Source organism: Sus scrofa, chromosome 3, assembly GCF_000003025.6.
Source record: "Sus scrofa isolate TJ Tabasco breed Duroc chromosome 3, Sscrofa11.1, whole genome shotgun sequence".
NCBI lineage: Eukaryota > Metazoa > Chordata > Mammalia > Artiodactyla > Suidae > Sus > Sus scrofa.
In genome coordinates, this window is record NC_010445.4 from 68,851,835 (window position 1) to 68,877,234 (window position 25,400).

The window sequence follows — 25,400 nt, forward strand, 5'->3', positions numbered from 1 at the left end:
TAACCCACCAAGCGAGTCCAGGGATGGAACTCTCATCCTCATGCACACCATGCTGGGTTCTGACCTGCGGAGCTAACACAGGATCTCCAACATGGATGAATCTTGATAACATGATCAGGTAAAAGAAACTAATCACGAAGATTGTGCACATATTGTACAATTCCACTTATTTGAAATATCCAGATTAGGCAAACTCATATAAAAAGGTAGACTAGATGTCGCCAAGGGATGGGAGTAGGGAGGAATGGTGAGCGACTGCTAATGGGTACCCGTTTCCTTTGGAAGTGATGGGAAAATGTTCTAGAAATAGGTAATTGTTACCGCTCTACAAGTCCGAATATGTGGGAAAACCACTGAAGCATATTTTTAAAAACGGCGAATTTTATGCTGTGTAAATTACATCTCAACTTAAAAAATCAAATTAACGTTAAGTAAAAAATTTCGCACACATAGCCATCTGACATCTAGATAACTGGGACAAAATAGAGCTGCTTCAACCTGGACCACGCACATCAGCATCGCAGGCAGAGGATTCCAAGTCCAGGGCAACTTGTTCAGCGGAAGTCCCGGCGTAAAGGTCCCTGATTGGCTCAGGTGGAGGAGCCGGCCCAAGGAAAAGGGGCGTGCCGAGTCCCTCTCGGTGGGGCGGGGCTGAACGAAGCTTTCGCTCGCGAGATTTTGCTGGTTCCGCATTTCGGGTCCGTAAAGTCGGGGAGGAAGGCGAGGCGGGTGCAGTAGTTCGCACCTGCTTGCAGCGGCTTGACCCCGGCTGCGAGCTGCAGCGTCGCGGGCATCCGCTGTCCGCCGGCTGAGGACCTTCGGATCCCCCTCAGTCCCGCGCGGACTCCGAATCCTGACCTCGGCGGGGGCGAGCGGCCCCTCCCCTCCGCTCTGAGGATAGAAGATGAGCTTCCTCTTGTGAGTGTGGCCCGGCCCAGGGCTTCAGGGTTGAGGGGGCTGAGGGCCGAGGTCGTGGAGGGGGCCAGTGGGAGCCTGAGGAGAGGGCGGGTCCCGGGGTCGGGGCTGGCGTACCCGGCTCTTGCTTTGCCACCGCTCGGGGTCGCAGGGAAGCCTGGTTGTGGTCAGAGGCAGACGGAGGTGAAGGTCGAGGCAGAGGAAGCGGAGCGAGAAAGTTGGGGAGTAGGAAGGCCCCGAGGCCGGCGGCGCCGCCGAAACTTTTCCGCCCGAGTGCGCCTGAGGGCAGAGGGATGATCTAGGGGCGGAGCCATGGGCCCCGCTTGGGGCTTCCAATTTTTCTCCGGTCTCCAGCCTTTTGGTAACGATCCATACAGATTTGGCTTTTTACTCTACTATACGTCCCCCTTTATTGTCATCAGTATTCGGTTACCCCCGCGGAAAATGTGGAGTGCCGCAGTTTGAGAAGCTGAAAGTTAAGCTGGCGGCCTTGTGTCCAAATTCTGATCCAGCCCACTTTGTGAATTTGTATAATTAGCTAACTGCGTTTTAACTCGGTAGACTCTTATTTTAGAGATAACGTCTGGGCGCAAGTGCGGCTTAAATGGGAAAGTGTAACTCTGATGATTCTTAAGCACATTTAGCTTTGAGAAGCATTGCTCTAGCACCTTACGTGTTATTCTCAGGGGGCTCTTATTATTTTGCTTTAACATGTCTTGTATGAGCAAATACATATCCATTTTTAGTTATGGGCATTACCCACGTACTTGGCATTTTTTCCAAGTTTTATTAAATTACATAGTGTTTCATAACTACAGTTTACCCCATTTATTGTGAGAAATTTGGATTCTTTCTAATACTTTGCAGTTATAAAATAGCACTACTAAGAGTATCTTTGTCTAAATCGCTTTTTCCCTCTTTGGATTTTTTTTAAAGTATGATCACCATATCAAAAAATCCGATTTATATTTTAAAGTTTCCTTATTACTAGACCGTTATCTACCCCCTCCTTCCGGTCTTTTTCTTCTTTTAATGTTTAGTTAATTGTTTGTGGATGCACAATTCTTATTTGCTTTTTGGACCTAAATGTGAGGCTGTTTATTTCTTTTAAACTTTGTTTTGTTGATGGACATTTGAATTTCCACTTTTTGGATATTCTGTACGCTGCTGTGAACTGCGTACAGATTTTTGTACTGGATGTATGTGCTTCTTTCTCTCAGATATATACCTAGGAATGGAATTGCCTGGTTGTATAGTTAACTATTTTTAACCCTTTGAGGAAGGGTGACACTTTTTCCAAGCACTGCACCATTTTGCTTTCCCATTAGCACTGTATGAGTTTCAATTTTCCCACACCTTCCCTAGCACTTGTTAATTACACTTTTGGTTATAGCCTTCCTAAGTGGATGTAAAGTGACATCTCATTGTGATTCATAATAACTAATGATGTTGAGCATCTTTTCATGTGCTTATTGGCCATTTGTGTATCTCCTTTGGAGGAATGTCTATTCAAATCCTTTGACGATTTTTTTAATCAGGTTGTCTTTTTAGGTTTTGAATTGTAAAAATTCTTTATCCTGAATATACAGGTCCCTTAGCACATCTATAATTTGCAGCATTCTTTCCTGTTTTGTGGATTCTTATCACTGTCTTGGTGGTGCCATTTGAAGCACGGAAGTCATCATTTCATACTAGTTTCCATATTTAGCTTCTGGTCATTCACAACTTCTCTTTCTATATGTAAAGCGCCATTCCATCTCCCTGTTAAATTTCACTCATTATCATGTTAAATACAAACTTTCCATATTTGATTTTTATTGTTTTCATAACTCCTTTTTACTCCATAATCAGTCTTATTTAAAATTCACATTACTCTAGTAAAGGGAAAGTCCTCAGTTCTATTCCTTTCCCTTTTCTAGAAGTACCAGTATCAGTTTGGTGGATGATATTTTCTCCACGTTTACAAAATGGGCTTCTGCTGTACATTTCTTTTTTTTTTTTAATTAATGAATTTTTTTCTGTGCTGTGTATTTCATTCTATAATATGTTTAACCATATTAAACATAATACTGTATGGTTTTCCAGGATGTAAATATGTCATAATTATTTATTCCTTTACTAGTAAACTTTAGTTTTTCATAATTAAAAACAATTTTGGAAAATATATCCTTACCCATATTAAGGAGAGATACCTAGAAGTGGAAGGGATGGAGTGAAGTGCACTTCCGTGTTAATATGCCATATTGGTCTCCTAAAGTATTACACACTTTGACGAATAGTGTATTAAAGTACTAATTTCTCTATACACTAGCCCACACTTAATGTAATTGTTATGACTTCTGACACTCAAGCTAAGGAAAAAATAAATTTTATTTTGATTGAACAGCTTTTCAGAAAAGCTGGTCCTTATGTTTTTCTTTGAATTGCGTATTCATTGCCTTAGCCCATTTTTCTAAAGAATTCCTTGCCTTTTTCTTAACAGATTATAAAAGCCCTTTATTGTTAATACTTTGTAATATATGTTCCAAGTACTTTTTATTTTTATTTTTTTCTGCTTATCTCCTTGTTCTGAGTTATGTTAATTGTTGCGGTTAGAAATCTGTTCGTTTTTTTCTGGGCTTTGTGTTGTATTAGGACCTTCCTCCTGAATAGTGTGAGATAGAAATAAAAACTTATTTTCCCCCCTAAACCCGTTGTCTCTCATTTTCCCTGCTAAAAACTCTAACTCTGCTTCTGTAGTTTGCTTTGATGGGATTACAAATATTTTGATAAAAAATATTACAAACATTTTTTATTTCAAAAATACTTTTTTTTTTTTTTTTTTTTTTTGTCTTTTGTCTTTGTTGTTGTTGTTGCTATTTCTTGTGCCGCTCCCGCGGCATATGGAGGTTCCCAGGCTAGGGGTTGAATCGGAGCTGTAGCCACCGGCCTACACCAGAGCCACAGCAACACGGGATCCGAGCCGCGTCTGTGACCTACACCACAGTTCATAGCAACGCCGGATCGTTAACCCACTGAGCAAGGGCAGGGACCGAACCCGCAACCTCATGGTTCCTAGTCGGATTCGTTAACCACTGCGCCACGACGGGAACTCCTTCAAAAATACTTTAATATTTGATGTCCATACATGTTGGTTTGGATATTTGAGCTATAAGAACCTTAGAGCTACCATCCTCACAGCGCTTTTCTGTGAGGCCAGAAGGAAGTTAGGTTTGTTAGGCAGTCACAGAGTGGCAGATTAAAAACTAGAATCTAGCTTTTTTCTCTTTTTGGTTAAGGTGCCCTTTTTGTTAACACCAGACTGCTTCATTAGGCATAGTAAAATTTCTTTCTATATGAAATTGTGCTGCTAGTCGTGTTTGTATGCGAGACAAAAGTTCTTTTCTTATGCTTATCCCCCTGTTCCCTACCAATCTTGGCACTTTTCAGGGAGTATTATTTTGAAAATAATTTATATGCCTAAAAATAATGTCATTCTGCTTCCGAACCTAAAAAGTGATACACTTTTACTTTTAACCTAACAGTAGTAGCCGTTCTTCTAAAACATTCAAACCAAAGAAGAATATCCCTGAAGGGTCTCATCAGTATGAACTCTTAAAACATGCAGAAGCAACTCTAGGCAGTGGGAATCTGAGACAAGCTGTTATGTTGCCAGAAGGAGAGGACCTGAATGAATGGATTGCTGTTAACAGTAAGTTTTTAACAACTTTCAACTTTACTGGTTTATAGGAAGATTTTGCTAAAATCTTTTTGTTAATGCATTTCCTTTCATGGGTGTAACTGTTGTAATATAACGGATTTGTCTGTAAAGAAACGCATAGGTACAAATACATCCAAAATGTGTTGTTCTCTTCTGAGAGTACCTGATTGTACCTTGTGTGGTTGAGTAGAGAGACCTGAAGAGAAAGGAAGAGTGCTTTGGGGGAGTTTCTGAGGAGACTTGTCTGAATTGCTGAGTAAGGTCAAATGAAAGATTGGTAAATAAAAAGATTCTACCTGTGGCGGGCATGACTTTGTAAGGAATCCATCCTCACTCTTGTGCCCCCATTCCTAGCAGCTTTCATCTGTCTGTGTGTACGGAAATGTGAGTTTTAGTTGCTATGGTCAGTCACTTGACTGCTGTGACTTAGTAGTAGTTAGAAGGAAATTGAGCGATTGGGAGACAATGGAGGGACCCAAGAGCTGCAAGTCACTCTGAATTCAAGAAAGTAAGGTAGGGAGTTCCCATGGTGGCACAGCGGAAACGAATCCGACTAGGAACCATGAGGTTGCAGGTTCGATCCCTGGCCTCGCTCAGTAGGTTAAGGATCTGGCGTTGCCATGAGCTGTGGTGTAGGTCGCAGACGCAGCTTGGATCTGGCGTTGCTGTGGCTCTGGCATAGGCCAGTAGCAACAGCTCCTATTAGACCCCTAGCCTGGGAACCTCCATATGCCACGGGTAAGGCCCTCAAAAAGACAAAAGAAAAAAAAAAAGAAGAAGAAAGTAAGGCAGGATATGCTGAGGCTAGAGATTTGAATATTAGAGCCTCTCATTTCTGAGATGAGATCAGTTCTGGGATCAGTTTCTAATAATTTTAGGTGTTCCAGGAATCTTTAAGACTTTTTAATGGAAATTTTCATAAATGCAGAAGTAAAGAAACAAGAAGAGTGAATTCCCAGGTAACCATTACCCAGCTCCAAAATTATCAATTCATGGCCAGTTGTGCTGCATCTGTATACTACCCTGATTATTTTGAAGCAAATCCCATACATATTATTTCATCTATAAATATTTCAGTATCTAAAAGATAAGAACTTCCCCTTTTAAGGATAATGACAATACCATCATTCCTTTATGTTATCAAATATTCAGTTAATGTTTATATTTCCTGTGATTGTCCTATAAATGTTTCTCTCCCCCCCGCCTTTTTTTCTTTGTTTTTTTAGGACTGCACCTGCTGCACATGGAAGTTCCCAGGCAAGGGGTCGAATGGGAGCTGCTGCTGCTGGCCTATACCACAGCCACAGCAACACCAGATCCAAGCTGTGTCTGTGACTACACCACAGCTCACAGCAATGCTGGATCCTTAACCCAGTGAGCAAGGCCAACAATCAAACTCACATCCTCATGGATACTAGTCAGGTTTGTAACCCGATGAGCCACGACAGGAACTCCTGAGTGTTTATTTAAAATATATATATATTGGAGTTCCCATTGTGGCTCAGTGGTTAATGAATCCAACTAGGAACCATGAGGTTGTGGGTTCTATCCCTGGCCTCGCTCAGTGGGTTAACGTTCCAGCGTTGCCATGAGCTGTGGTGTAGGTCACAGGCGCAGCTTGGATCCCTTGTTGTGTGGCTGTGGGTGTAGGCCAGCAGCTACAGCTCCGATTCAACCCCTAGCCCAGGAACCTCCATATGCCGCAGGTGCGGCTCTAGAAAAGACCAAAAAAAAAAAAAAAAAAGACAAACGATTAAAAAAAAAAAAAAAATATGTATATATATATGGTTGGTTTAAATCAGGATCCAGCAAGACCTGTACATTTATCTCTTTAATTCACAGGTTTTGTCTCATTGCAGTCTTTTTTCCCTTGTTATTTTTGTTGAAGAAACCAATTCATTTTCCACAGGATAAGTTTTACTGATAACATTCCCAGGGCATCCATTATTTCATTCTGTTCCTCCTTTTATTTCCTGTAAATGTTAGATCTAGAGCAGCACTGTCTGACAGAACTTTCTGTGGTACTGCAAATGTTGTACATCTTCACTGTGGCCATTTAGCACTTAAAATGTGGCTTCTGTGACTGGAAGTGAATTTTTTGTTTGTTTTTGTTTATTTGTTTTTTGTTTTGGTTTTTTGTCTTTTTAGGGCCACAGTCTTTGCATATGGAGGTTCCCAGGCTAGGGGTTGAATCCGAACTGTAGCTGCCAACCTATGCCACAGCCACAGTCTTCAACCTACACCACAGCTCACAGCAATGCCAGATCCTTAACCCACTGAGCAAGGCCAGGGATTGAACCTGTGTCCTCATGGATACTAGTCATGTTCGTTAACCACCGAGCTATGACTTTGGTAACTCCTGTTTTTGTTTTGCTTTGTTTTGTTTTGACCGTTGCCACATATGGCATTCCCAGGCCAGGGATCAGATCTGAGCTGCAGTTGTGAATGCTGGATCCTTTAACCCACTGTGCCAGGCCAGGAATCGAACCCACATCCTGGTGCTGCAGAGATGCTGCTGATCCTCTTGCACCACAGTGGGAACTCCTGGAACTGAATTTTAAACTTCATTTTATCATAAATAGCTATGTATCTGTGGCTACCATGTTAGCACAGATTTAGAGCTTTGATCAAATGCAGGTTTGATTTTGTTTGTAAGACTGCATACATCTTAGGTGGCAATATATACTTCCAACAGTGTGAATACTTCCATAGACACTATGGTATTCAACTGGTGATAATCATTGCCTTCGTCAATGTGGTCCAATAGAAACATATTGTGAGCTACAAATGTAAATTAAATTTCTAGTAGCCACATTTTAAAAAATTATTTTTCTTGGGAGTTCTCATAGTGGTGCAGTGGAAACGAATCTGACTGAGAACCATGAGGTTGCAGGTTCGATCCCTGGCCTCACTCAGCAGGTCAAGGATCCGGCGTTGCCGTGGCTGTGGTGTAGGCTGGCAGATGCGGCTCGGATCTGGCGTTGCTGTAGCTGTGGTGTAGGCAGGCAGCTGTTGCTCCGATTAGACCCCAGCCTGGGAACCTCCATATGCTGCAAGTGTAGCCCTAAAAAGACAAAAAGAAAATTTATTTTTCTCAACTCATTAAAAAGCCATTATTCATATTACTAAGAGGAAAAAAAACAAGGTACAGATCTATGTAATATGTTATCTTTTGTGTAAGATGGGCTAAAGAAGCCTGGGGGCAAGAGATAGAAAAAATTAGTATAGTAAGTAGTATTGCCTCTGTGTATGGGGAGAGTTGGAGTGGTTGGAATTTAGAGCATTGTTTTTGTTTTGTTTTGTTTTGTTTGCTACCCTGTGGCATATGCCGCTCCTGTGCCAAGGATCAGATCTGAGCCACAGTTTTGACCCAAGCCACAACTGTGGCAATGCTGGATCCTTAACCCACTGTGCCTGGCCAGGCATCAAACCTGCATCCCAGCACTCACTCCCAAGACGCCACTGATCCTGTTGCACCACAGCCGGAACTCTGGAATTTAGATATTTTTATCTATCTTTTGGCATGTGAAGCATTGCATATATAGGAAAGACCCTCTTTTTGTAACCTTACTCGGATTACCATATTTTATCTGAAGGCATCTGTTGGCCCTCTTCACCCTTAAATTTGTCTTTGAGATTTAATGTTCTAATCAGCTATTCTGAAACCTTTGGTTTCAGGATCCCTTTTTTCTTTTAAAAATTATTGAGAACCCCAAAGAACATTTAATTACATGGGTTATATCTGGTAATACCAGGTTAGAAATTAAAACAAATTTTAAATAATTACTGTATAATTCATCTAAATGATAACCCCCTTGCATATTAACATAAATATATTTTTATAAAAAATGACTATTTCCCAGAATAAATTTTAGTGGGAAGTGTGGCATTGTTTTATATGTTTGCAAATCCTATTTAACATCTGACTTAATAGGAGGACAGCTGGATTCTCATACCTGCTTCTGCATCCAGTCTGTTGTGATGTCACACATCGTGGAGCCCCTGAACAACTCCATTGTGCCTCCTGAGAGAGCGAAAAGAACAATTCAAATAGTTCTGACCTCACAGAGTCCCCCCTGAAACAGGTGGACCACATTTTGAGAACACACCAATAAACCAGCACACTTTGTTTTGTGTGAATATTGCCTGCCTACATACTACTTTCTTAGAATCATGACTAATTTAAGAGGAAAGTCTGTAAATGAGGGAATTTTGTATAAAATTCCTTTGACAAGATGTAACTTTTTATTGATTTGTTTTTCTAAGAAACTTGGAAAAGCCCTAGTTGATTTTTAGGTAGCCTTGTACACAAAGAACTAAAACATTTTTAAAAAACTTTCCAAGGCTTATGTGGTTCTCTTTACACAGAGTAATATGTTTCACTCAGTTAAGTTCATTTCTTACCCCCTTCCTCTTGTGTTTTCTTCTGGATCTAGCTGAAGCTCCTTTAGGAAGTACTCCTTGACTACCTCAGCCCCTCGAGGTATTGCCTTTTCTCTAAACTCTCTAGCACTTATTATTGGCCTTTGGATGCTATCTTCTTATGTTATATTATTTGTCTCTTTTAATTTTGTTCCTTTCGTTAGCTAGAGACTCTAGCTAGGGCAAGGGACATTATCCTGTGTCTTTTTTATGTCCTCAATATGCACCAGATCTCAATTTTTTATGATGAATTAGTTTTTGCTTTTTTTTTTTTTTTTAAATTTTTGGGCACCTCAGGCATATGGAGTTCCTGGGCCAGGCATCAGATCCGAGTCACAGTCACGACCTAAGCCATAGCTGCAGCAACACGCATCCTTAACCCACTGTGCCAGGCTGGGAATTGAACCTGCATCCCAGTGCTCCCAAGATGCTGCCAATCCCATTGCTCCATAGCAGGAACTTCATATGGCGAATTAGATTTTTTAAATGCCTGATACAGCTGATACATCTTCTCCTTCATACTTTAATGCACAATGCTTTTCTTCTTTTTTAACGCAAATGATATTATCTGGTCCAGATTCATAAGCTATGGATTTTTTTTTTTTCATTTGCTTGGATATAATCAAAATATGTATTTTTACATAATAATTACATTGTTAGAATTTTCTCTAATATTTTATTTTCCTGCTTAGAAGCCGTTTAAAAGCTTAGTGTATTAAAAGGGAATATATACTGAAAGTTTAGTTAGAAGTAACAACTTAAAAAGAGAATTTGGAGTTCCGGTCGTGGCGCAGTGGTTAACGAATCCGACTAGGAACCATGAGGTTGCGGGTTTGATCCCTGCCCTTGCTCAGTGGGTTAACGATCTGGCGTTGCCGTGAGCTGTGGTGTAGGTTGCAGACGCGGCTCGGATCCTGCGTTGCTGTGCCTCTGGCGTAGGCCGGTGGCTACAGCTCCAATTCAACCCCTAGCCTGGGAACCTCCATATGCCGCGGGAGTGGCCCAAGAAATAGCAACAACAACAACAACAACAAAAGACAAAAAAAGACAAAAGACAAAAAAAAAGAGAGAGAGAATTTATAGTACCCCTGGACTGTTGAATCTCCTGAGGATTTTTGGCTAAATCCTCCAACTGAGAGGTCTGGTTTTGTTGTGTTTATACAGGCTTTTTTTTTTTTCTTTTTAGGGCCACTCCTGCAGCATATGGAGGTTCTCAGACTAGGGGTCCAATCAGAGCTACAGCTGCTGGCCTATGCCACAGCCACAGCAACACAGGATCTGAACCACATCTGTGACCTACACCACAGCTCATGGCAATGCTGGATCCTTAACCCACTGAGTGAGGACAGGGATAGAACTCACATCCTCATGGATCCTAATCAAGCTCGTTAACCATCGAACCATGAAGGGAACTCCTACACAGACTTTCTTTCTCTTCTCTTATTTGGCTGCCCTGCAGCGTATGGAGTTCCCAGGCGGGAGATCAGATCCAAGTCGCAGTTGTGACTTATGCCACAGCTGCAGAAACACCGGATCCTTTAACCCACTCTGCTGGGCTAGGGATCAGACCTGCAGCCAAGCACTGCAGAGACACTGCTGATCTCATTGTGCCACAGTGGGAACTCCTACACAAACATTTTAACACAATTCTGGGAGTTCCCTTTGTGGCTCAGCAGTAATGAACCCAACTAGTATCCATGAGGATGTGGGTTCTATCTCTGGCACCACCCTATGGTTAAGGATCTGATGTAGCTATGAGTTGTGGTGTAGGTTGCAAATGCAGCTCGGATCTGGCATTGCTGTGGCTGTGGCCTAGGCTGGTAGTTAGCTGCAGCTCCAATTTGACCCCTAGCATGGAAACTTCTGTATGCTGCTGGTGCGGCCCTAGAAAGCAAAGGAAAAAATGAAATACCCCCCCCCAGAAAAAGGAAAAAACCAAAACAAAACAGAATTCTGCTGTTATCTTTCCAGCTGTGGATTTCTTCAACCAGATCAACATGTTATATGGAACTATCACAGAATTCTGCACTGAAGCAAGTTGTCCAGTCATGTCTGCAGGTCCAAGGTACATATATTGGCTATTATATTTGCGTTTGAATTACTAAATAAAGCTAATCACCAATTGATATAAATTAAATAATAAAGACTTGTTTTTCTCACCTATTTACTTGTGAAAACAAAAGGCTTACCTGTAAGCTTTTAGTTATTAAATACTTTGGTATATGCTACCTGGTATGTTGATTTTTTTTTTTTAATAATTCCATTATAGTAAGTATTAATGTTCAGGTGTAGGAGCGAAGGTAATTCGAGTTAGGTTTATCTTGCTTTGGAAAAGTTATTTTTTCAATTTTATTGACAGTTATGGTTCTGTTTCTGGTTTTTAAATTAATTTCTTGGAAGAGTCTTTACTTGACCCCTAAAGACACTAAGTTTAAAATTTTGGGGGAGTTCCCATCATGGCCCAGAGGTTAACCAATCCAACTAGCATTCACAAGGATGCTGGTTCAATCTCTGGCCTTACTCAGTGAGTTAACAATCCGGCATTGCTGTGAGCTGTGGTGTAGGTCGCAGACGCGGCTTGGATCCTGTGTTGCTGTGGCTGTGGTGTAGGCTGGCAGCTGTAGCTCTGATTCAGCCCCTGGCCTGGAAACTTCCATATGCCATGGGTGTGCCCCCCTCAAAAAAAAAGACAATTTTTTTTTTGACTAATAAATTCCAAGAAATATTGAGAGTTGAAACTATCATTCAAAGTTAAGTCAGGAGGTGATGAAATTAATAATTTAGTGTTTCCTTCCAGTCTCTTTTCCTCTAATAAATGATTTTATGTGATGATAGATGGTAATCAAGATGTTTACCTCTTGGCAAAAAATTGTCCTTTCTGAATCTGCTACAGTTGTAAAGGAAAAGAAAAGTGAGTTTGAATCCTATTTTTTCTTTTGGCTGCACCTGCAGCATATGAAAATTCCCGGGCCAGAGATCAAACCCGTGCTATAACAGAGACGTGAGCTACAGCAATGACAATACCAGATCCTTAATCCACTGCATACAAGGGAACTCAATGAGTCCATTTTTATTACATTATTTTAGGAGGATTTTGATTTTTTTTTTTTTTTTTTTTTTTTTTTGCTTTTTAGGGCCGCACCCATGACATACAGAAGTTCCTGGGCTTGGGGTTGAATCAGAGCCATAGCCATCGGCCTACACCACAGCCATAGTGATGCCAGAGCCGAGCTGTGTCTGCAGCCTATACCATAGCTGACAGCAATGCCAGATCCTTAACCCACTGAGTGAGGCCAGTGATGGAACCCACATCCTCAGATTCTTACTTCTGAGCCACAACAGGAACTCCAGGAGGAATGTTTTTTTATTTTGTGCGGTGTTACAGTTTTATTTCTCAAACTTCCTTAAAAGAAATTTAAATAAAACAAATAGAAAACACTATCTTTGGCTTAAGTGCTTCATACAGTGAAGTTGTGATTATCTTATTAATCATTCTAGCTCATCAAAGGGGAGGTAGAGAAAGATTCATGCCTTTTTAAAGATCTTTTTAACGATCGTTTCTTTAAAATTCCCTCCAAGAAACAAGAGTTTATAATTTTGGCTTTTTTTTTTTTTTTTTTTTTTTGTCTTTTTGCCTTTTTTAGGGCCGCTTCCTTCGGCATATGGAGGTTCCCAAGTCAGAGCTGTAGCCACCAGCCTACACCACAGCCACAGCAATGCTGGATCCAAGCCAAGTCTGCGACCTACACCACAGCTCAGGGCAATGCCAGATCCTTAACCCACTGAGCAAGGCCAGGGATCAAACCCGCAACCTCATGGTTCCTAGTCGGATTCGTTAACCACTGCGCCACGACGGGAACTCCAATTTTGGCTCTTTTGATGATTACTGAACGGCCAACAAACTCAGAATGTGGTGGATCCATCAGCCCCTTGCCCATTCTCAGCACCTTTACCTAACGGACAGGAATGCAGTTCTTTTGTCTTTCTCAGGGATGTGCTATAAAACATATTCTGGCACAGCCAGCTACCACACTATCTTCATTTTCTCTTCCATTTGTAACTATCACATTTCAGAGTATGGGTATAACTTATAGTTAGCCCTTCATATCCATGATTCCACTGCATCCACGGGTTCAGCCAACTGTGCATCATGTAGTGTAGTATTTACCATTGAAAACTATCCTTTGCAAGTGGACCTGCACAGTTCAAACCTGTGTTGTTCAAGGCTCAACTGTAATTCTCTAGGGAAGTTTCAAGTCATCTTTAGGAGAACTTTAGGTAATTTACTAAAGGAACTTCTGTTGACAGACTGTGAACCTACCTTGATTACAACATGTTTTTGAAAATTTTGTCACTAAAACTTTTTCTCTCCAGATATGAATACCATTGGGCAGATGGTACTAATATTAAAAAACCAATCAAATGTTCTGCACCAAAATACATTGACTATTTGATGACTTGGGTTCAGGATCAACTTGATGATGAAACTCTTTTTCCTTCTAAGATTGGTGAGTTAATGTTATAGAACTAATTTTCTTTTTACTTTTGTTTTATTTTTAAAAATTTAATTATTGTTGACTTACAGTGTTCTGTCAGTTTCTGCTACACAGCAAAGTGACCCAGTTAAAAATACATTCTTTTTCTCAGTTTATCCTCCATCATGTTCCATCACAAGTGATTGGTTATTGTTCCCTGTGCTAGGGAGCAGGATCTCTTGCTTATCCACTCCAAATGCGGTAGTTTGTATCTACTGATCCCAAACTCCCAGTCCACTCCCTCCTCCTTGGCCACCACAAGTCTGTTCTCCATGTCCATGAGTTTGTTTCTTTTCTGTAGATGGGTTCAGTTGTGCCATATATCAGATTCCAGATATAAGTGGTATCATATGGTATTTGTCTTTCTCTTTCTGACACACTTCATTTAGTATGCGAATTTCTAGTTCCATCCATGTTGCTACAAATGGCATTATTTTGTTCTTTTATGGCTGAGTAGTATTGCATTATGTGTATATACCACATCTTCTTAATCTATTCATCTGTCAATGGACATTTAGGTTGTTTCCATGTCTTGGCTACCGTAAATAGTGCTACAATAAACACGGGGTTCATGTATCTTTTTGAATGAAAGTTTTGTCTGGATATATGCCCAGGAGTGGGATTGCTGGATCATATGGTAGTTCTGTATTTAGTTTTCTGAGATACCTGCATACTGTTTTCCATAGTGGTTGTATCAATTTACATTCCCACTCACAGTGTAGGAGGGTTCCCTTTTCTCCACACCCTCTCCAGCATTTGTTATTGTTGACTAAGTAATGATGGCCATTCTACACCTGTAGTTTTGATTTGCATTTCTCTAGTAATTAATGATGTTGAGCATTTTTTTTTTTTTTTTTTTTTTTTTTTTTTTTTTTGTCTTTTTGCCTTTTCTAGGGCCGCGTCTGCAGCATGTGGAGGTTCCCAGGCTAGGGGTCAAATCGGAGCTGTAGCTGCCAGCCTACGCCAAAGCCACAGCAACGTGGGATCCGAGCCATGTCTGTGACCTACACCACAGCTCACGGCAACGCCGGATCCTTAACCCACTGAGTGAGGCCAGGGATGGAACCCACAACCTCATGGTTCCTAGTCGGATTCATTAACCACTGCGCCGTGATGGGAACATTTTTTTATGTGCCCGTTGGCCATCTGTATGGCCCGTTGGCCATCTGTATGTCTTCTTTGGTGAAATGTCTATGTACTTCTTCTGCCCATTTTTCTTTTTTTTTTTGTCTTTTGTCTTTTTAGGGCCGTACGTGCAGCATATGGAGGTTCCCAGACTAGGGGTCAAATTGGGAATCAGAGCTGTAGCCACCAGCCTATGCCACAGCAACATGGGATCCGAGCCATGTCTTCAGCCTATACCATACACCACAGCTCACGGCAATGCTGGATCCTTAACCCCTTGAGTGAGGCCAGGGATCGAACCCGCATCCTCATAGTTGCTTGTCGGGTTCATTAACCACTGAGCTTCTGCCTGTTTTTCAGTTGGGGTGTTTGCTTTTTTGTTGAGTTGTATGAGTTGTTTATATATTTTGGAGATTAAGCCCTTGTAGATTGCATCATTTGCAACTATTCCCCTCTCTTTGAGTTGTTTGTTTTTTTTTTTTTTTTTAATGGTTTCTTTTGCTATGCAAAAGCTTGTAAGTTTGATTACGTCCCATTGGAAAAAAATTTATTTTGGCTGCACCCATGGCATGTGGAAGTTCCTGGGCCAGGGATCGAACCTCTTACCACCTCTGGCAACACCGGATCCCTAACCCACTGTACCACACGGGAACTTCCTAATTTTCTTTTAAAATGATAAATGTGTTATGTTGTTTTATTTATTTTTCTTTCTTTTTTTTTCATTCATAACAATTTTTATTTTTTCCATTATAGCTGGTTTACACTGTTCTGTCAATCTTCTGCTATACAGCAAGGTGACCTTACATATACATGTATACATTCTTTTTTCTCACATTGTCATGCTCCATCACAAGTGACTAGACATAGTTCCCAGTTCTGTATAGCAGAATTTTTTTTTTCCTTTCTTTTTAGGTCCGCACCCTCCGCATATGGAAATTTCCAGGCTAGGGGTCAAATCGGAGCTGCAGCTGCCAGCCTGTGCCACAGCCACAGCAATGCAGGATTCGAGCCATGCCTGCAACCGACACCACATCTCACAGCAACACTGGATCCTTAACCCACTGAACAAGGCCAGGGATCAAACCTGCATCCTCATGGATATCAGTTGAGCTCATAACCTGCTGAGCCTCGACAGGAACTCCTGTTATGTTCTTTTTAATGCTCTATTACTTTTAAGAAATGTAACAAATACTGCCAAATTCCTCTCCAAAGATATTGGTGAAAGTATACTCCCTCCAACCCTGTTTGCATTTGCCTGTGTTTCTTCATCAGTACTTGTTGATGAAAATTGTTATGCAGTTTTTCATTTTTTTCTAATATGGGTAAATATTATGTATAAATAAATATAGGTTATAATGTACATTTAAAAAAATATCAATGAGATAGAGCATTTTTTGGTTTATTGATCATTGTGTGTTTTCTGTTTCTTTGTCTCTTTCTTTATGTTATGTCCTTGTCATGGTGTGTGTATTTTTCCTCAGGTTGCCATTTTCTTATTTTGTTTATGAGGTGTTTTTGGAACATACGACATTTTTATTTTGTCCTATTAATGTTTCCCTTTTTGATGTTTGGATGTTTGGATTTTAATGTAATGATTAGAAAGAGTTTTCCTACTTAAAGATTATAAAAATATCATGCTTTTATTTAGTGCTTTTGTTTTTACATGTAAATCTTTGTCATATTTTTTCTCAATGCTCCCTTCACTTTTTTTCCAATTATAAATGCTGGCTAGTTCAATACCGTTTATCAAATACATATGTCTTTTCCCTGATTATCGTATATGTACACCAAGCTGACATATATTTTGCAATCTTTTAATTTCTTTATTTTTATAGAAATTCCATGCTGTTTTAATTACCATGGCCATGTATCTTGAACACCTTTTAGGTCTAGTCTTTCTTCTTTGCTCTTCTTTAATATTCGTGGCTATACTGGAAAATTTGTTCTTCCAAAGAATTTAAAATCATTTTGTCAAGGTTTAAAAAAGTCTTCGTGAGACTTTTACTATGATTTCATTCAGTTTGTAGATTAATATAGGGATTCTTGTTCTTTTGACAATACTGTCTTCCTGTCCAAGAATAAATTATATTCATTTATTCATGTCTTTTATTTATTTCTTTCTTACTCTTGTAAACTTATGTATTTTACTTTATGCTAATCCTTTAGGTTTCTTAAGTTTATTCCTAGCATTTAATATTTTCATTGATAATATGGCTTCCGACTGGTTATTGTTTAGTATATGGTTTGTTTGTTCGGGTTTTTGGAGGGGGGGCACACCTGAGGCATATGGAGGTTCCCAGGCTAGGGGTCCAATTGGAGCTATAGCTGCCGGCCTACACTGCAGCCTCAGCAATGCAGGATCCCAGCCGAGTCTGCGAGCTACACCACAGCTTATGGCAGCGCCGGATCCTTAACCCACTGAGCGAGGCCAGGGATTGAATCCAAAACCTCATGGGTCCTAGTCGTATTCGTTTCCTCTGCACCACTGCGGGAACTCCTTGTTTAGTATATGGGGAAGCTGTTGATGTCTATGAATTTTGTAATTGACATCAGGTTCTGATTGTTTCTTTTGTTTTGAATAGGTTATCTTGAGTTTTTAAAGTATACAGTCACATTGTACTAAGATAATATTAATTGGGCCTCTTCTGCTAAATGTACTACTTGGGTGACTCGTATCTAATTGCACTAACTAGTATTTCCAGAGCAGAGCTGAGTAATGGTGATGATGGCAAACATCCTTTTCTTGTTTACTTTTATGTCAGTGCTTCTAGTATTTCAGCATTAAGCAGGAATCTTGCTTTCAGTTAGAAGTATGTGAATTTTTAAAAATCAGGTTGGTTGTAGAGTATTATCAAATACCTTCCAGTATCTGTAGTTGATGATCATAAGGTTTTCTCCATTAGTATTTTTTTGATGTTCGGCTGGAAGTATATTTTTTTTTATTTCCTGATATGTTAAGGTTTTGGCATTAGTGTTCATGGATATGATCGGTTCTTGTCATTTTCAGTTTAAGGGGTGTCTTACTGTTGGATTCTGTTTTGTCTGTTTGGACTGCTGTGACAAAAAATACTGGACACTAGATGGCTTGTAAGCAACAGAAATGTGTTTCTCACAGTTCTGGAAGTCCAAGAGAGGGGCCAATATGGTCAGATTCTGTCATAGGCCCTCTTCCTGGTTTATAGCAGCAAAAAGCAGTCTGTTGCTTTTTAGGGCCACACCCATGGCATATGGAGGTTCCCAGGCTAGGGATCAAATTACATACACCACAGCTACAGCAACTGTGGGATTCGAACCGCGTTTGTGACCTACACCACAGCTCATGGCAACTCCAGATCTCCGACCCACTGAGCGAGGCCAGGGATTGAACCCGTATCCTCATGGATTCTAGTCAGATTCATTTCTGCTGCGCCATGAAGGGACCTCCCCAAAAGCAGTCTTTTGGTTATATCCTCACGTGGAATAGAGGCAAATATTCTTATAAGGGCACTAATCCCATTCATGAGGGCAGAGGCCTTATGACCTAATCACCTCCCAAAGTCCCCACCTCTTAATACCATCATCCTAGGGGATTAGAATTTATTTCAACATGAATTTTGCAGGGACAGATTCAGAACATAGCAGATTCCTTTTTGCAGTCTAATCAGAAGCTCTTTCAGGAGAAAAACTTATGTTTAGTCTGTTTGCTGTTGGTCACCTTTTCCATTCTGTTAACCTTTTGTTCCCTGACTCATAGGTCCTTTATTGTGTATTGGCTATGTTTGAATGTCAGCTTCACCTTGGAAAGTGCTTAGATTAAAACAAATTGCTTTTAGTTCTTTATTAAAGTCTCCTTCTTATTTGGAAGTAAAGAATACTTTCATCATTATTCTCTTTTCTCAGCTTCCCAGTTCTTCAATATTTCATCCTAATGTTCTAGAATTCTTTCCCCCTTCATTAGGCTGTTGTCCACATTAACTTATGCCAATTATTTATTCTTATTAGACAAAACTGTTTCTTATTCATTTCAAACTAATATATTCCAAGTCACTAATAATTCCTTTTTATAGCGTGGTGCTCATTTGCAAATTCTGAGAGAGAAGGCATTTGACTTAAAAATTCATCTTTTTTGTACATGTATACAAGACCCCGTCCAGAAAAACCTGCCTACGCGCTTCCAGAATAATGTTTGAAAAGGCGCGTTGTTACCAAGACTAGGGGGTTGGGTGGGGTGGGGAGGCACGCAGAAATCAGCTTGCAAGAGCAAAATATCTCAATTTCAAGCTGTTAAGGATAGGTTGCAAAATAAAGAATACAAAATGCAGGGAAGGAGAAAGTCTTTTAGCCTTTGTTTTCTGAAAGATTGGAGAAAAGAACATGAAGTTCAAGAGTAGTGGAGTGGAACAGACCTTTAAGGTCAACTATCTAGGATCTTTTGGAAGCAGATGCTGTCTCATGTATTTTACTAAGTGCTGGTCAGATTGTCTTTCTCTGGTTTCTCTTTTCTAAGAAACATTGATCTTGTTGACCAAAATTCTCAGAAATGCAGCCAGTCACATCCCCACCTGCACTGCTCGGAGAGAGGTGACCAAACCCTCTCCCAGCTCTTTTCTAAGAAGGTGTTTATTTTCTTTGAAAAACAGGGAGGTGTCCTTCTTCCCCGTTACAGGAAGTATTATTATGACCCTTCTTAGGCTATAGGAAAATGCTACTTTTTAAACATTAAATAAAAACTTAGGGACTTTTAGTTTAAGAGAGAAAACTGACTTTTCAGAATAATTCAGAAAAAAAATATTTTTTATTTGTGGGTAGTAGACAATAATGACTCAAAGAGTGCCTTTCGTTTTCCTTTACTTGAGAGAGTTTCCAGTCCTGGTTGAGTGTGTGTGTGTGTGTCCATAAACATTTTTTTTTAGAGCTATAAATTGCAAAAAAGAAAAATGTTCTTATTTATAGTCAAAATACTTACCCTCATTGCATTTAATCTTAGGGAAAAACTCTCCAGTATTAAAAAACTAAAATTGTTGTAACTTTGAATATCATCTTACATAATACCTGTGCCCTGCATTTGTGGCAGTCAGGAAGAGTGTGGTATGTGAGGATACCTCTTATACTTAGGTTTAGGTGAGGTTTTTTCCCTTGCCTTTTAAAGAATTTTATGGAAATAGACTTGTATTTGTTTTTTGTTTGTTTGTTTGTTTTTCCCACTGTACAGCAAGGGGGTCAGGTTATCCTTACATGTATACATTGCAATTACAGTTTTTCCCCCACCCTTTCTTCTGTTGCAACATGAGTATCTAGACATAGTTCTCAATGCTATTCAGCAGGATCTCCTTGTAAATCTATTCTAGGTTGTGTCTGATAAGCCCAAGCTCCCGATCCCTCCCACTCCCATCAGGCAACCACAAGTCTCTTCTCCAAGTCCATGATTTTCTTTTCTGAGGAGATGTTCATTTGTGCTGGATATTAGATTCCAGTTATAAGTGATATCATATGGTATTTGTCTTTGTCTTTCTGGCTCATTTCACTCAGTATGAGATTCTCTAGTTCCATCCATGTTGCTGCAAATGGCATGATGTCATCCTTTTTTATGGCTGAGTAGTATTCCATTGTGTATATATACCACATCTTCCGAATCCAATCATCTGCTGATGGACATTTGGATTGTTTCCATGTCCTGGCTATTGTGAATAGTGCTGCAATGAACATGCCGGGTGCATGTGTCTCTTTTAAGTAGAGCTTTGTCTGGATAGATGTGGGCTTGTATTTGTGAATGTGTATATGAGAGTTGCTCATGACGGTGCCTACATTTTCTGCTATTTATTTTTATCTAATGATACATTACAGGTGTCCCATTTCCCAAAAACTTTATGTCTGTGGCAAAGACCATTCTAAAGCGTCTCTTCAGGGTTTATGCCCATATTTACCACCAGCACTTTGATTCTGTGATGCAGCTGCAGGAAGAGGCCCACCTCAATACCTCCTTTAAGCACTTTATTTTCTTTGTTCAGGTGAGTTGAACCATGTTGACTTTTGTGTCCTTTGACTTGGACATATTTTGGCGGGGGTTTTGTTTGTTTGTTTTTTTAGGGCCACCCCCATGGCACATGTAAGTTCCCAGGCTAGGGCTTGAATCGGAGTTGTAGCTGCCAGCCACAGCCACGGCAACTCAGGATCCAAGCCACGTCTGTTTCTTACACCACAGCTCACGGCAATGCCAGATATTAACCCACTGACCGAGGCCAGGAGTTGAACCCACATCCTCATAGATACTAACTAGTTGGGTTCATTACCGCTGAGCCACGACGGGAACTCCCGGAATTAGAACTTTTTATATATTTATTTTATCTTTTTAGGGCCTCACCCGAGGCATATGAAGGTTCCCAGGTTAGGAGTCAAATCAGAGCTGTAGCTGCTGGTCTGCGCCACAGCCACAACCACACATGTCTGCAACCTATGCCACAGCTCACAGCAACTGAGGCCAGGGATCGAACCCAAGTCCACATGAATCCTAGTCAGATTTGTTACCACTGAGCCACAACAGGAACTCCAAAGTTTTCATGTTAGATAAATTTTTAAATTTTATTTTTCTTCTTTTTTTAGGAATTTAATCTGATCGATAGGCGTGAGTTGGCACCTCTTCAGGAATTAATTGAGAAGCTTGGATCGAAAGACAGATAAATTTTTCTTCTACAACATAGTTACCCTCTTTGCTTCATCTACTGCTAGAGCTATCTCGTTGCTATCTGTTATAGACTAGTAATACACAAACTTTAAGAAAAAGGATAAAAAGACACGTATTATCTGTGTCTGCTGATAAAATTGTCCCAAAGGTAGGTTGACCTAACACCTTCAGAGTGAGAAACTCAGGACACAGCTGACTCTCTGAGGCACTATGTGACCACTGCTATTATTGCCACAGAATTGTACTTGGTCGTAATATATGATGGCTAACCTGCGGTTTATTAGTTTACTTATTCTTTTGCTGAAGAAAATGGTTCTGTTTCAGGTGACAGCATGATGGATATTAAGAATTTCCACCAATAATTTATTAACAAATGTCCAGAACAGATTTCCTGATAATACAATCAGATCAGTTTTATTCTGCTTTTATTTTACAAACAGAAGAGATGTTTGGAAATTTCCTTAAGATTTAGAACATTTGTGTCACTTTGGATACCCCTTTAGTTTGAAGTTTGTATGCTAGTGTTTTTATAGATAAAAATATATATGTATATTTTTTCAAAATTCATAGTTACAGTTTACATCATCATATGACGTGGTATGGGAGTAACCAAAGTTATTTCTAAAATGACTCTTTTTTAATCTTTATTTGGGATTTTATTCACATGAGCCTATCTAAATTTTTAGGCGTGTGTATCAGATAACTTTTTTTAAGGCATCTAAGGACTATCCTGCAGATCTTTACCTTGAAATGCTTCATTCAGATTAATTTTAATATGTAGGTTTTGGCTGGGAAAAGGAGACTTCCCAAAAATGATGACAAACTTGGGTCTCAAAAACCACATTTTCATTTATGTTTTTGTTTCAGAAGCCTTGAACTTTGGATAGGAGAATGAAAGTACTCATAGTACTTGATTATTTTGTTTTGAATTTTCCTTTAAAAAGAACTACTTCTACATGTTTTTATAGTGACTTAACGACTTTATGAAGAGTGGTGTAGAAATGCACGAACTTTATCCCAGTAAGGATAAACCCTAAGAAAAACCACAATTAAAAAAATCCTTGAGGGTATGTGCACATTTTATAACCCTACTAAAAGTTTGGTGTGCTACCTGTTCTTTAGAGAGAGCAAGAGAGAGAGAGTGTGTGTGGTATATGTTTAAAGGATACAAAATGGGAGGAATAAGTTTAAAAAAATTCTTCATTCTGTTAATAGTCAAAGGATGGATTAGAATGTTATCCTGTTGTAATCGTTTTTGTATCAAAACTTGAAATTATTCTGTTTCTATTGGAATAAAAAGAATCTTCCCCTTTAGTGAAGAAAAGATCTAATTTTCATTAGGTTTCCAAGATTTAGACTGTTTAAACGGTCTTGAGAGGCACATATTACTAAAGACTTGTTAGATTGGCAACACTTTAAGTTCATGGACATTCTTTGTTTCAGAGCTGTGGTTTTTGCAAAGTACTCACCAACTTCCTTGATAAAGGGAAAGGTTAAATTTGATAGGGTTTTGTTTATTACTCCACTAGAATGTAAGGAAGGAATTGCTTAGAAATTCCTTTTTTATAATAACTCAATTTCCATAACTTGTTACAAATGTAGAATTTTAAAGGAAACAGTATTTTATCTGATGGTTTCAGGAAATAAAAGAGTGGGATAATCCCTTATGGAAGAAAGAGAAAAGCCCTCTGTGAAACATTCAACAATCCACATTTTCAGATTATGCAGAAGTCCCTGTCAGGCATTTGTGTGTTTATGGTGATCATTTCCAGATGAGAAAGGTTTTTTAGATACCACCTGGAATGTTACTGCCTCTTGACTTTAAACCTTGTTGTTGGTTTTAATTAAACCTGCAAGGAATATGTCTCAACTAGGGTTGTACTTTCATCATCACTTCTGCTACTTCAGATATCATCAAACAAAAGCATTCTCACCTTTTCTCCATTTTTCAGTGATAGATATCCTCTCTTCTCTTCATGACTCAGCCCTGAAATGAACCAAATTCCATCACGTATTAGCTCAGTAGTAGGGGCAGCTTAATAATGGGATGCAGATTTTTAAATGTGTTGGTCATTTGAGAATTCAGGTAATTCAGAATGTCCTTTTAAAAAATAAAAGCATCACCAGATTCCTAGACTAATCTGGTTTAACTAACGATGCATCTAAAGATTAGTGTTAACATTTGTTTACATCCAAGGCCAGGGAGTTGAGGACAGAAGAGTTGAAGGGAGGGAAGAGAATGGGGAAAGGATGACACCTTCCTGTCTTGGCTGGAGGGCCAGCTTTTGATTAAAGTTGGAAGAAATCAATCTGTCTTTGACTCTTCTCAACCTTGATCTATTTACCTGTGCCCAGGGTCTACCTGTCCCCCAACACTCACTCCCCAGGCCCCTCCTAACCAGAAGTCATCTCCTCAGTGTCTGATGGCTGTTCCTCACCCTTGATTACAATCACAGGTTGGCCAGTGCTTTCTAGAGTCTGCAGTTAATCCTATGGTGCTTAAATTTCCGGGTCTTAAAAAAGCTTTTGGACAATGATGTGCAGATTTTTGTTTAAATATGAAAACTTCTTTGTACTATAGTTTTTGTGTTGACAGCCAAATGTATCCTTTATTCTTCTCCAGACTGTGAATAAAGTGATTTTAGCGGGCTGCCAGCTAACAAAGTATTTCCTTTCATCTTAAACTTGTAGAGCCGTAGCTCATATAGCTGCCTTGAGAAATGCACATCTGTATTCATGACATTTAAAACAACAAAAGGAAAGTTTCTTCTAGTAGTTTTCTTGCCTCCAAAAAGAGGCAAGAGGAGCAGTCCCAGTGGTGATTTTAACTTTCGCAAATATTTTTGAGGTTTGCCTTCTCTCTGAGCAGGGAACAAATCAGGCCCAGAGAATATAAGTCCTAGAAATTTGCTTCTAAGCAACTTCAGTCCTGGTTATTGGAGGCCGTCTCTCTGTCCGTGAAATTCTGGCCTGAAAATACCGGCTCATATACCAAACTAAGCTTCAACAGGGACATTATTTCCTCCTAAGATCAGTTCAGTAACTGGATGTGGGGTTTTACAAAGAGGCAAAATAGTAGTCCTTCAGTCTTCCTGTGTTTTTTGCATTAGATTTTGGTATTTCAGATTGTAAAGGGCTTTGGGGGAATGATATTACCTGTGATAGCAGTAATTTTATTGAAGCAACTGAATTGAAATTCACTTGGGTTTTTTCTCATTGTCAGATTCTATTGCAAACAAGTATTCTGTAAATCCAAATGGATTATCAGTGTGCTAGCGATTTACTACAGAACAACATTCCGTGTTTGGTCTACATCAAAAATGGTTTGCTTAAGTTAGTCTTGGGTCTCATCTAAAATATTTTTAAATGTTCTTTACATAAAAATTTATTTTGTATTTTTAAAACTTTAGGGGCTTTATCTATTTTTCTAAGTCAGTTAACTGTACTTTTTTTAAAAAGTATTTTGTATCTACTTTTGTAACTTCATCAGAATAAAGTATATTGAAAGAAAGGACTGATGAAAGTATGTCTCAACACACTTGTTTCTATTTAAATGGGAAACCTGAGATTTTCAGGTTCTGTGGAAGGTTACCTTTGTTCATCATTTAGCAGCTAAAATGCCTCCTTAACTGTTAGAGGAAAGGGAAGTTTCTAGATGAACCCAACGTAATACCAGGGCCTCACCCCCAAGAAACAAATGCTGCCTCTGACTGCAGTGGCTTAAACCTATCCCAAACAGGAGTTCCTGTGGCTCAGCGGAAATGAATCTGACTAGCATCCATGAGGACACAGGTTCGATCCCTGGCTTCACTCAGTGGGTTAAGGATCTGGTGTTGCCATGAGCTCTGGTGTAGGTCAAAGACAAGGCTTGGGTCCTGTGTTGCTGTGGCTGTGGTGTAGACCAGCAGCTACAGCTCCAATTCGACCCCTAGCCTCGGAACCCCTATATGTATGCCGCAGGTGTGTCCCTAAAAAGACAAAAAAATAAAACCCTATCCCAAACAAAAAAGTCGTTTCCTTCTTACCGTGTTCTTGACCTCTT

General features: G+C 39.7%; 1 protein-coding gene across 1 annotated transcript; it reads left to right on the forward strand.

The window, feature by feature from the left end:
- Positions 635–24,872, forward strand: MOB1A (MOB kinase activator 1A). Its single transcript, XM_021087363.1, has 6 exons — positions 635–918; positions 4,440–4,606; positions 11,009–11,102; positions 13,412–13,545; positions 20,521–20,684; positions 21,277–24,872. The coding sequence occupies exons 1-6, from the start codon at positions 905–907 to the stop codon at positions 21,352–21,354; spliced, it is 651 nt and encodes a 216-aa protein (XP_020943022.1). The 5' UTR covers positions 635–904; the 3' UTR covers positions 21,355–24,872.

Coding starts and splice junctions, on each gene's coding strand:
- MOB1A (XM_021087363.1), top strand. Junction 4,607..11,008: donor TGAATGGATTGCTGTTAACA/GTAAGTTTTTAA, acceptor TTATCTTTCCAG/CTGTGGATTTCTTCAACCAG. Junction 20,685..21,276: donor ACTTTATTTTCTTTGTTCAG/GTGAGTTGAACC, acceptor TTCTTTTTTTAG/GAATTTAATCTGATCGATAG.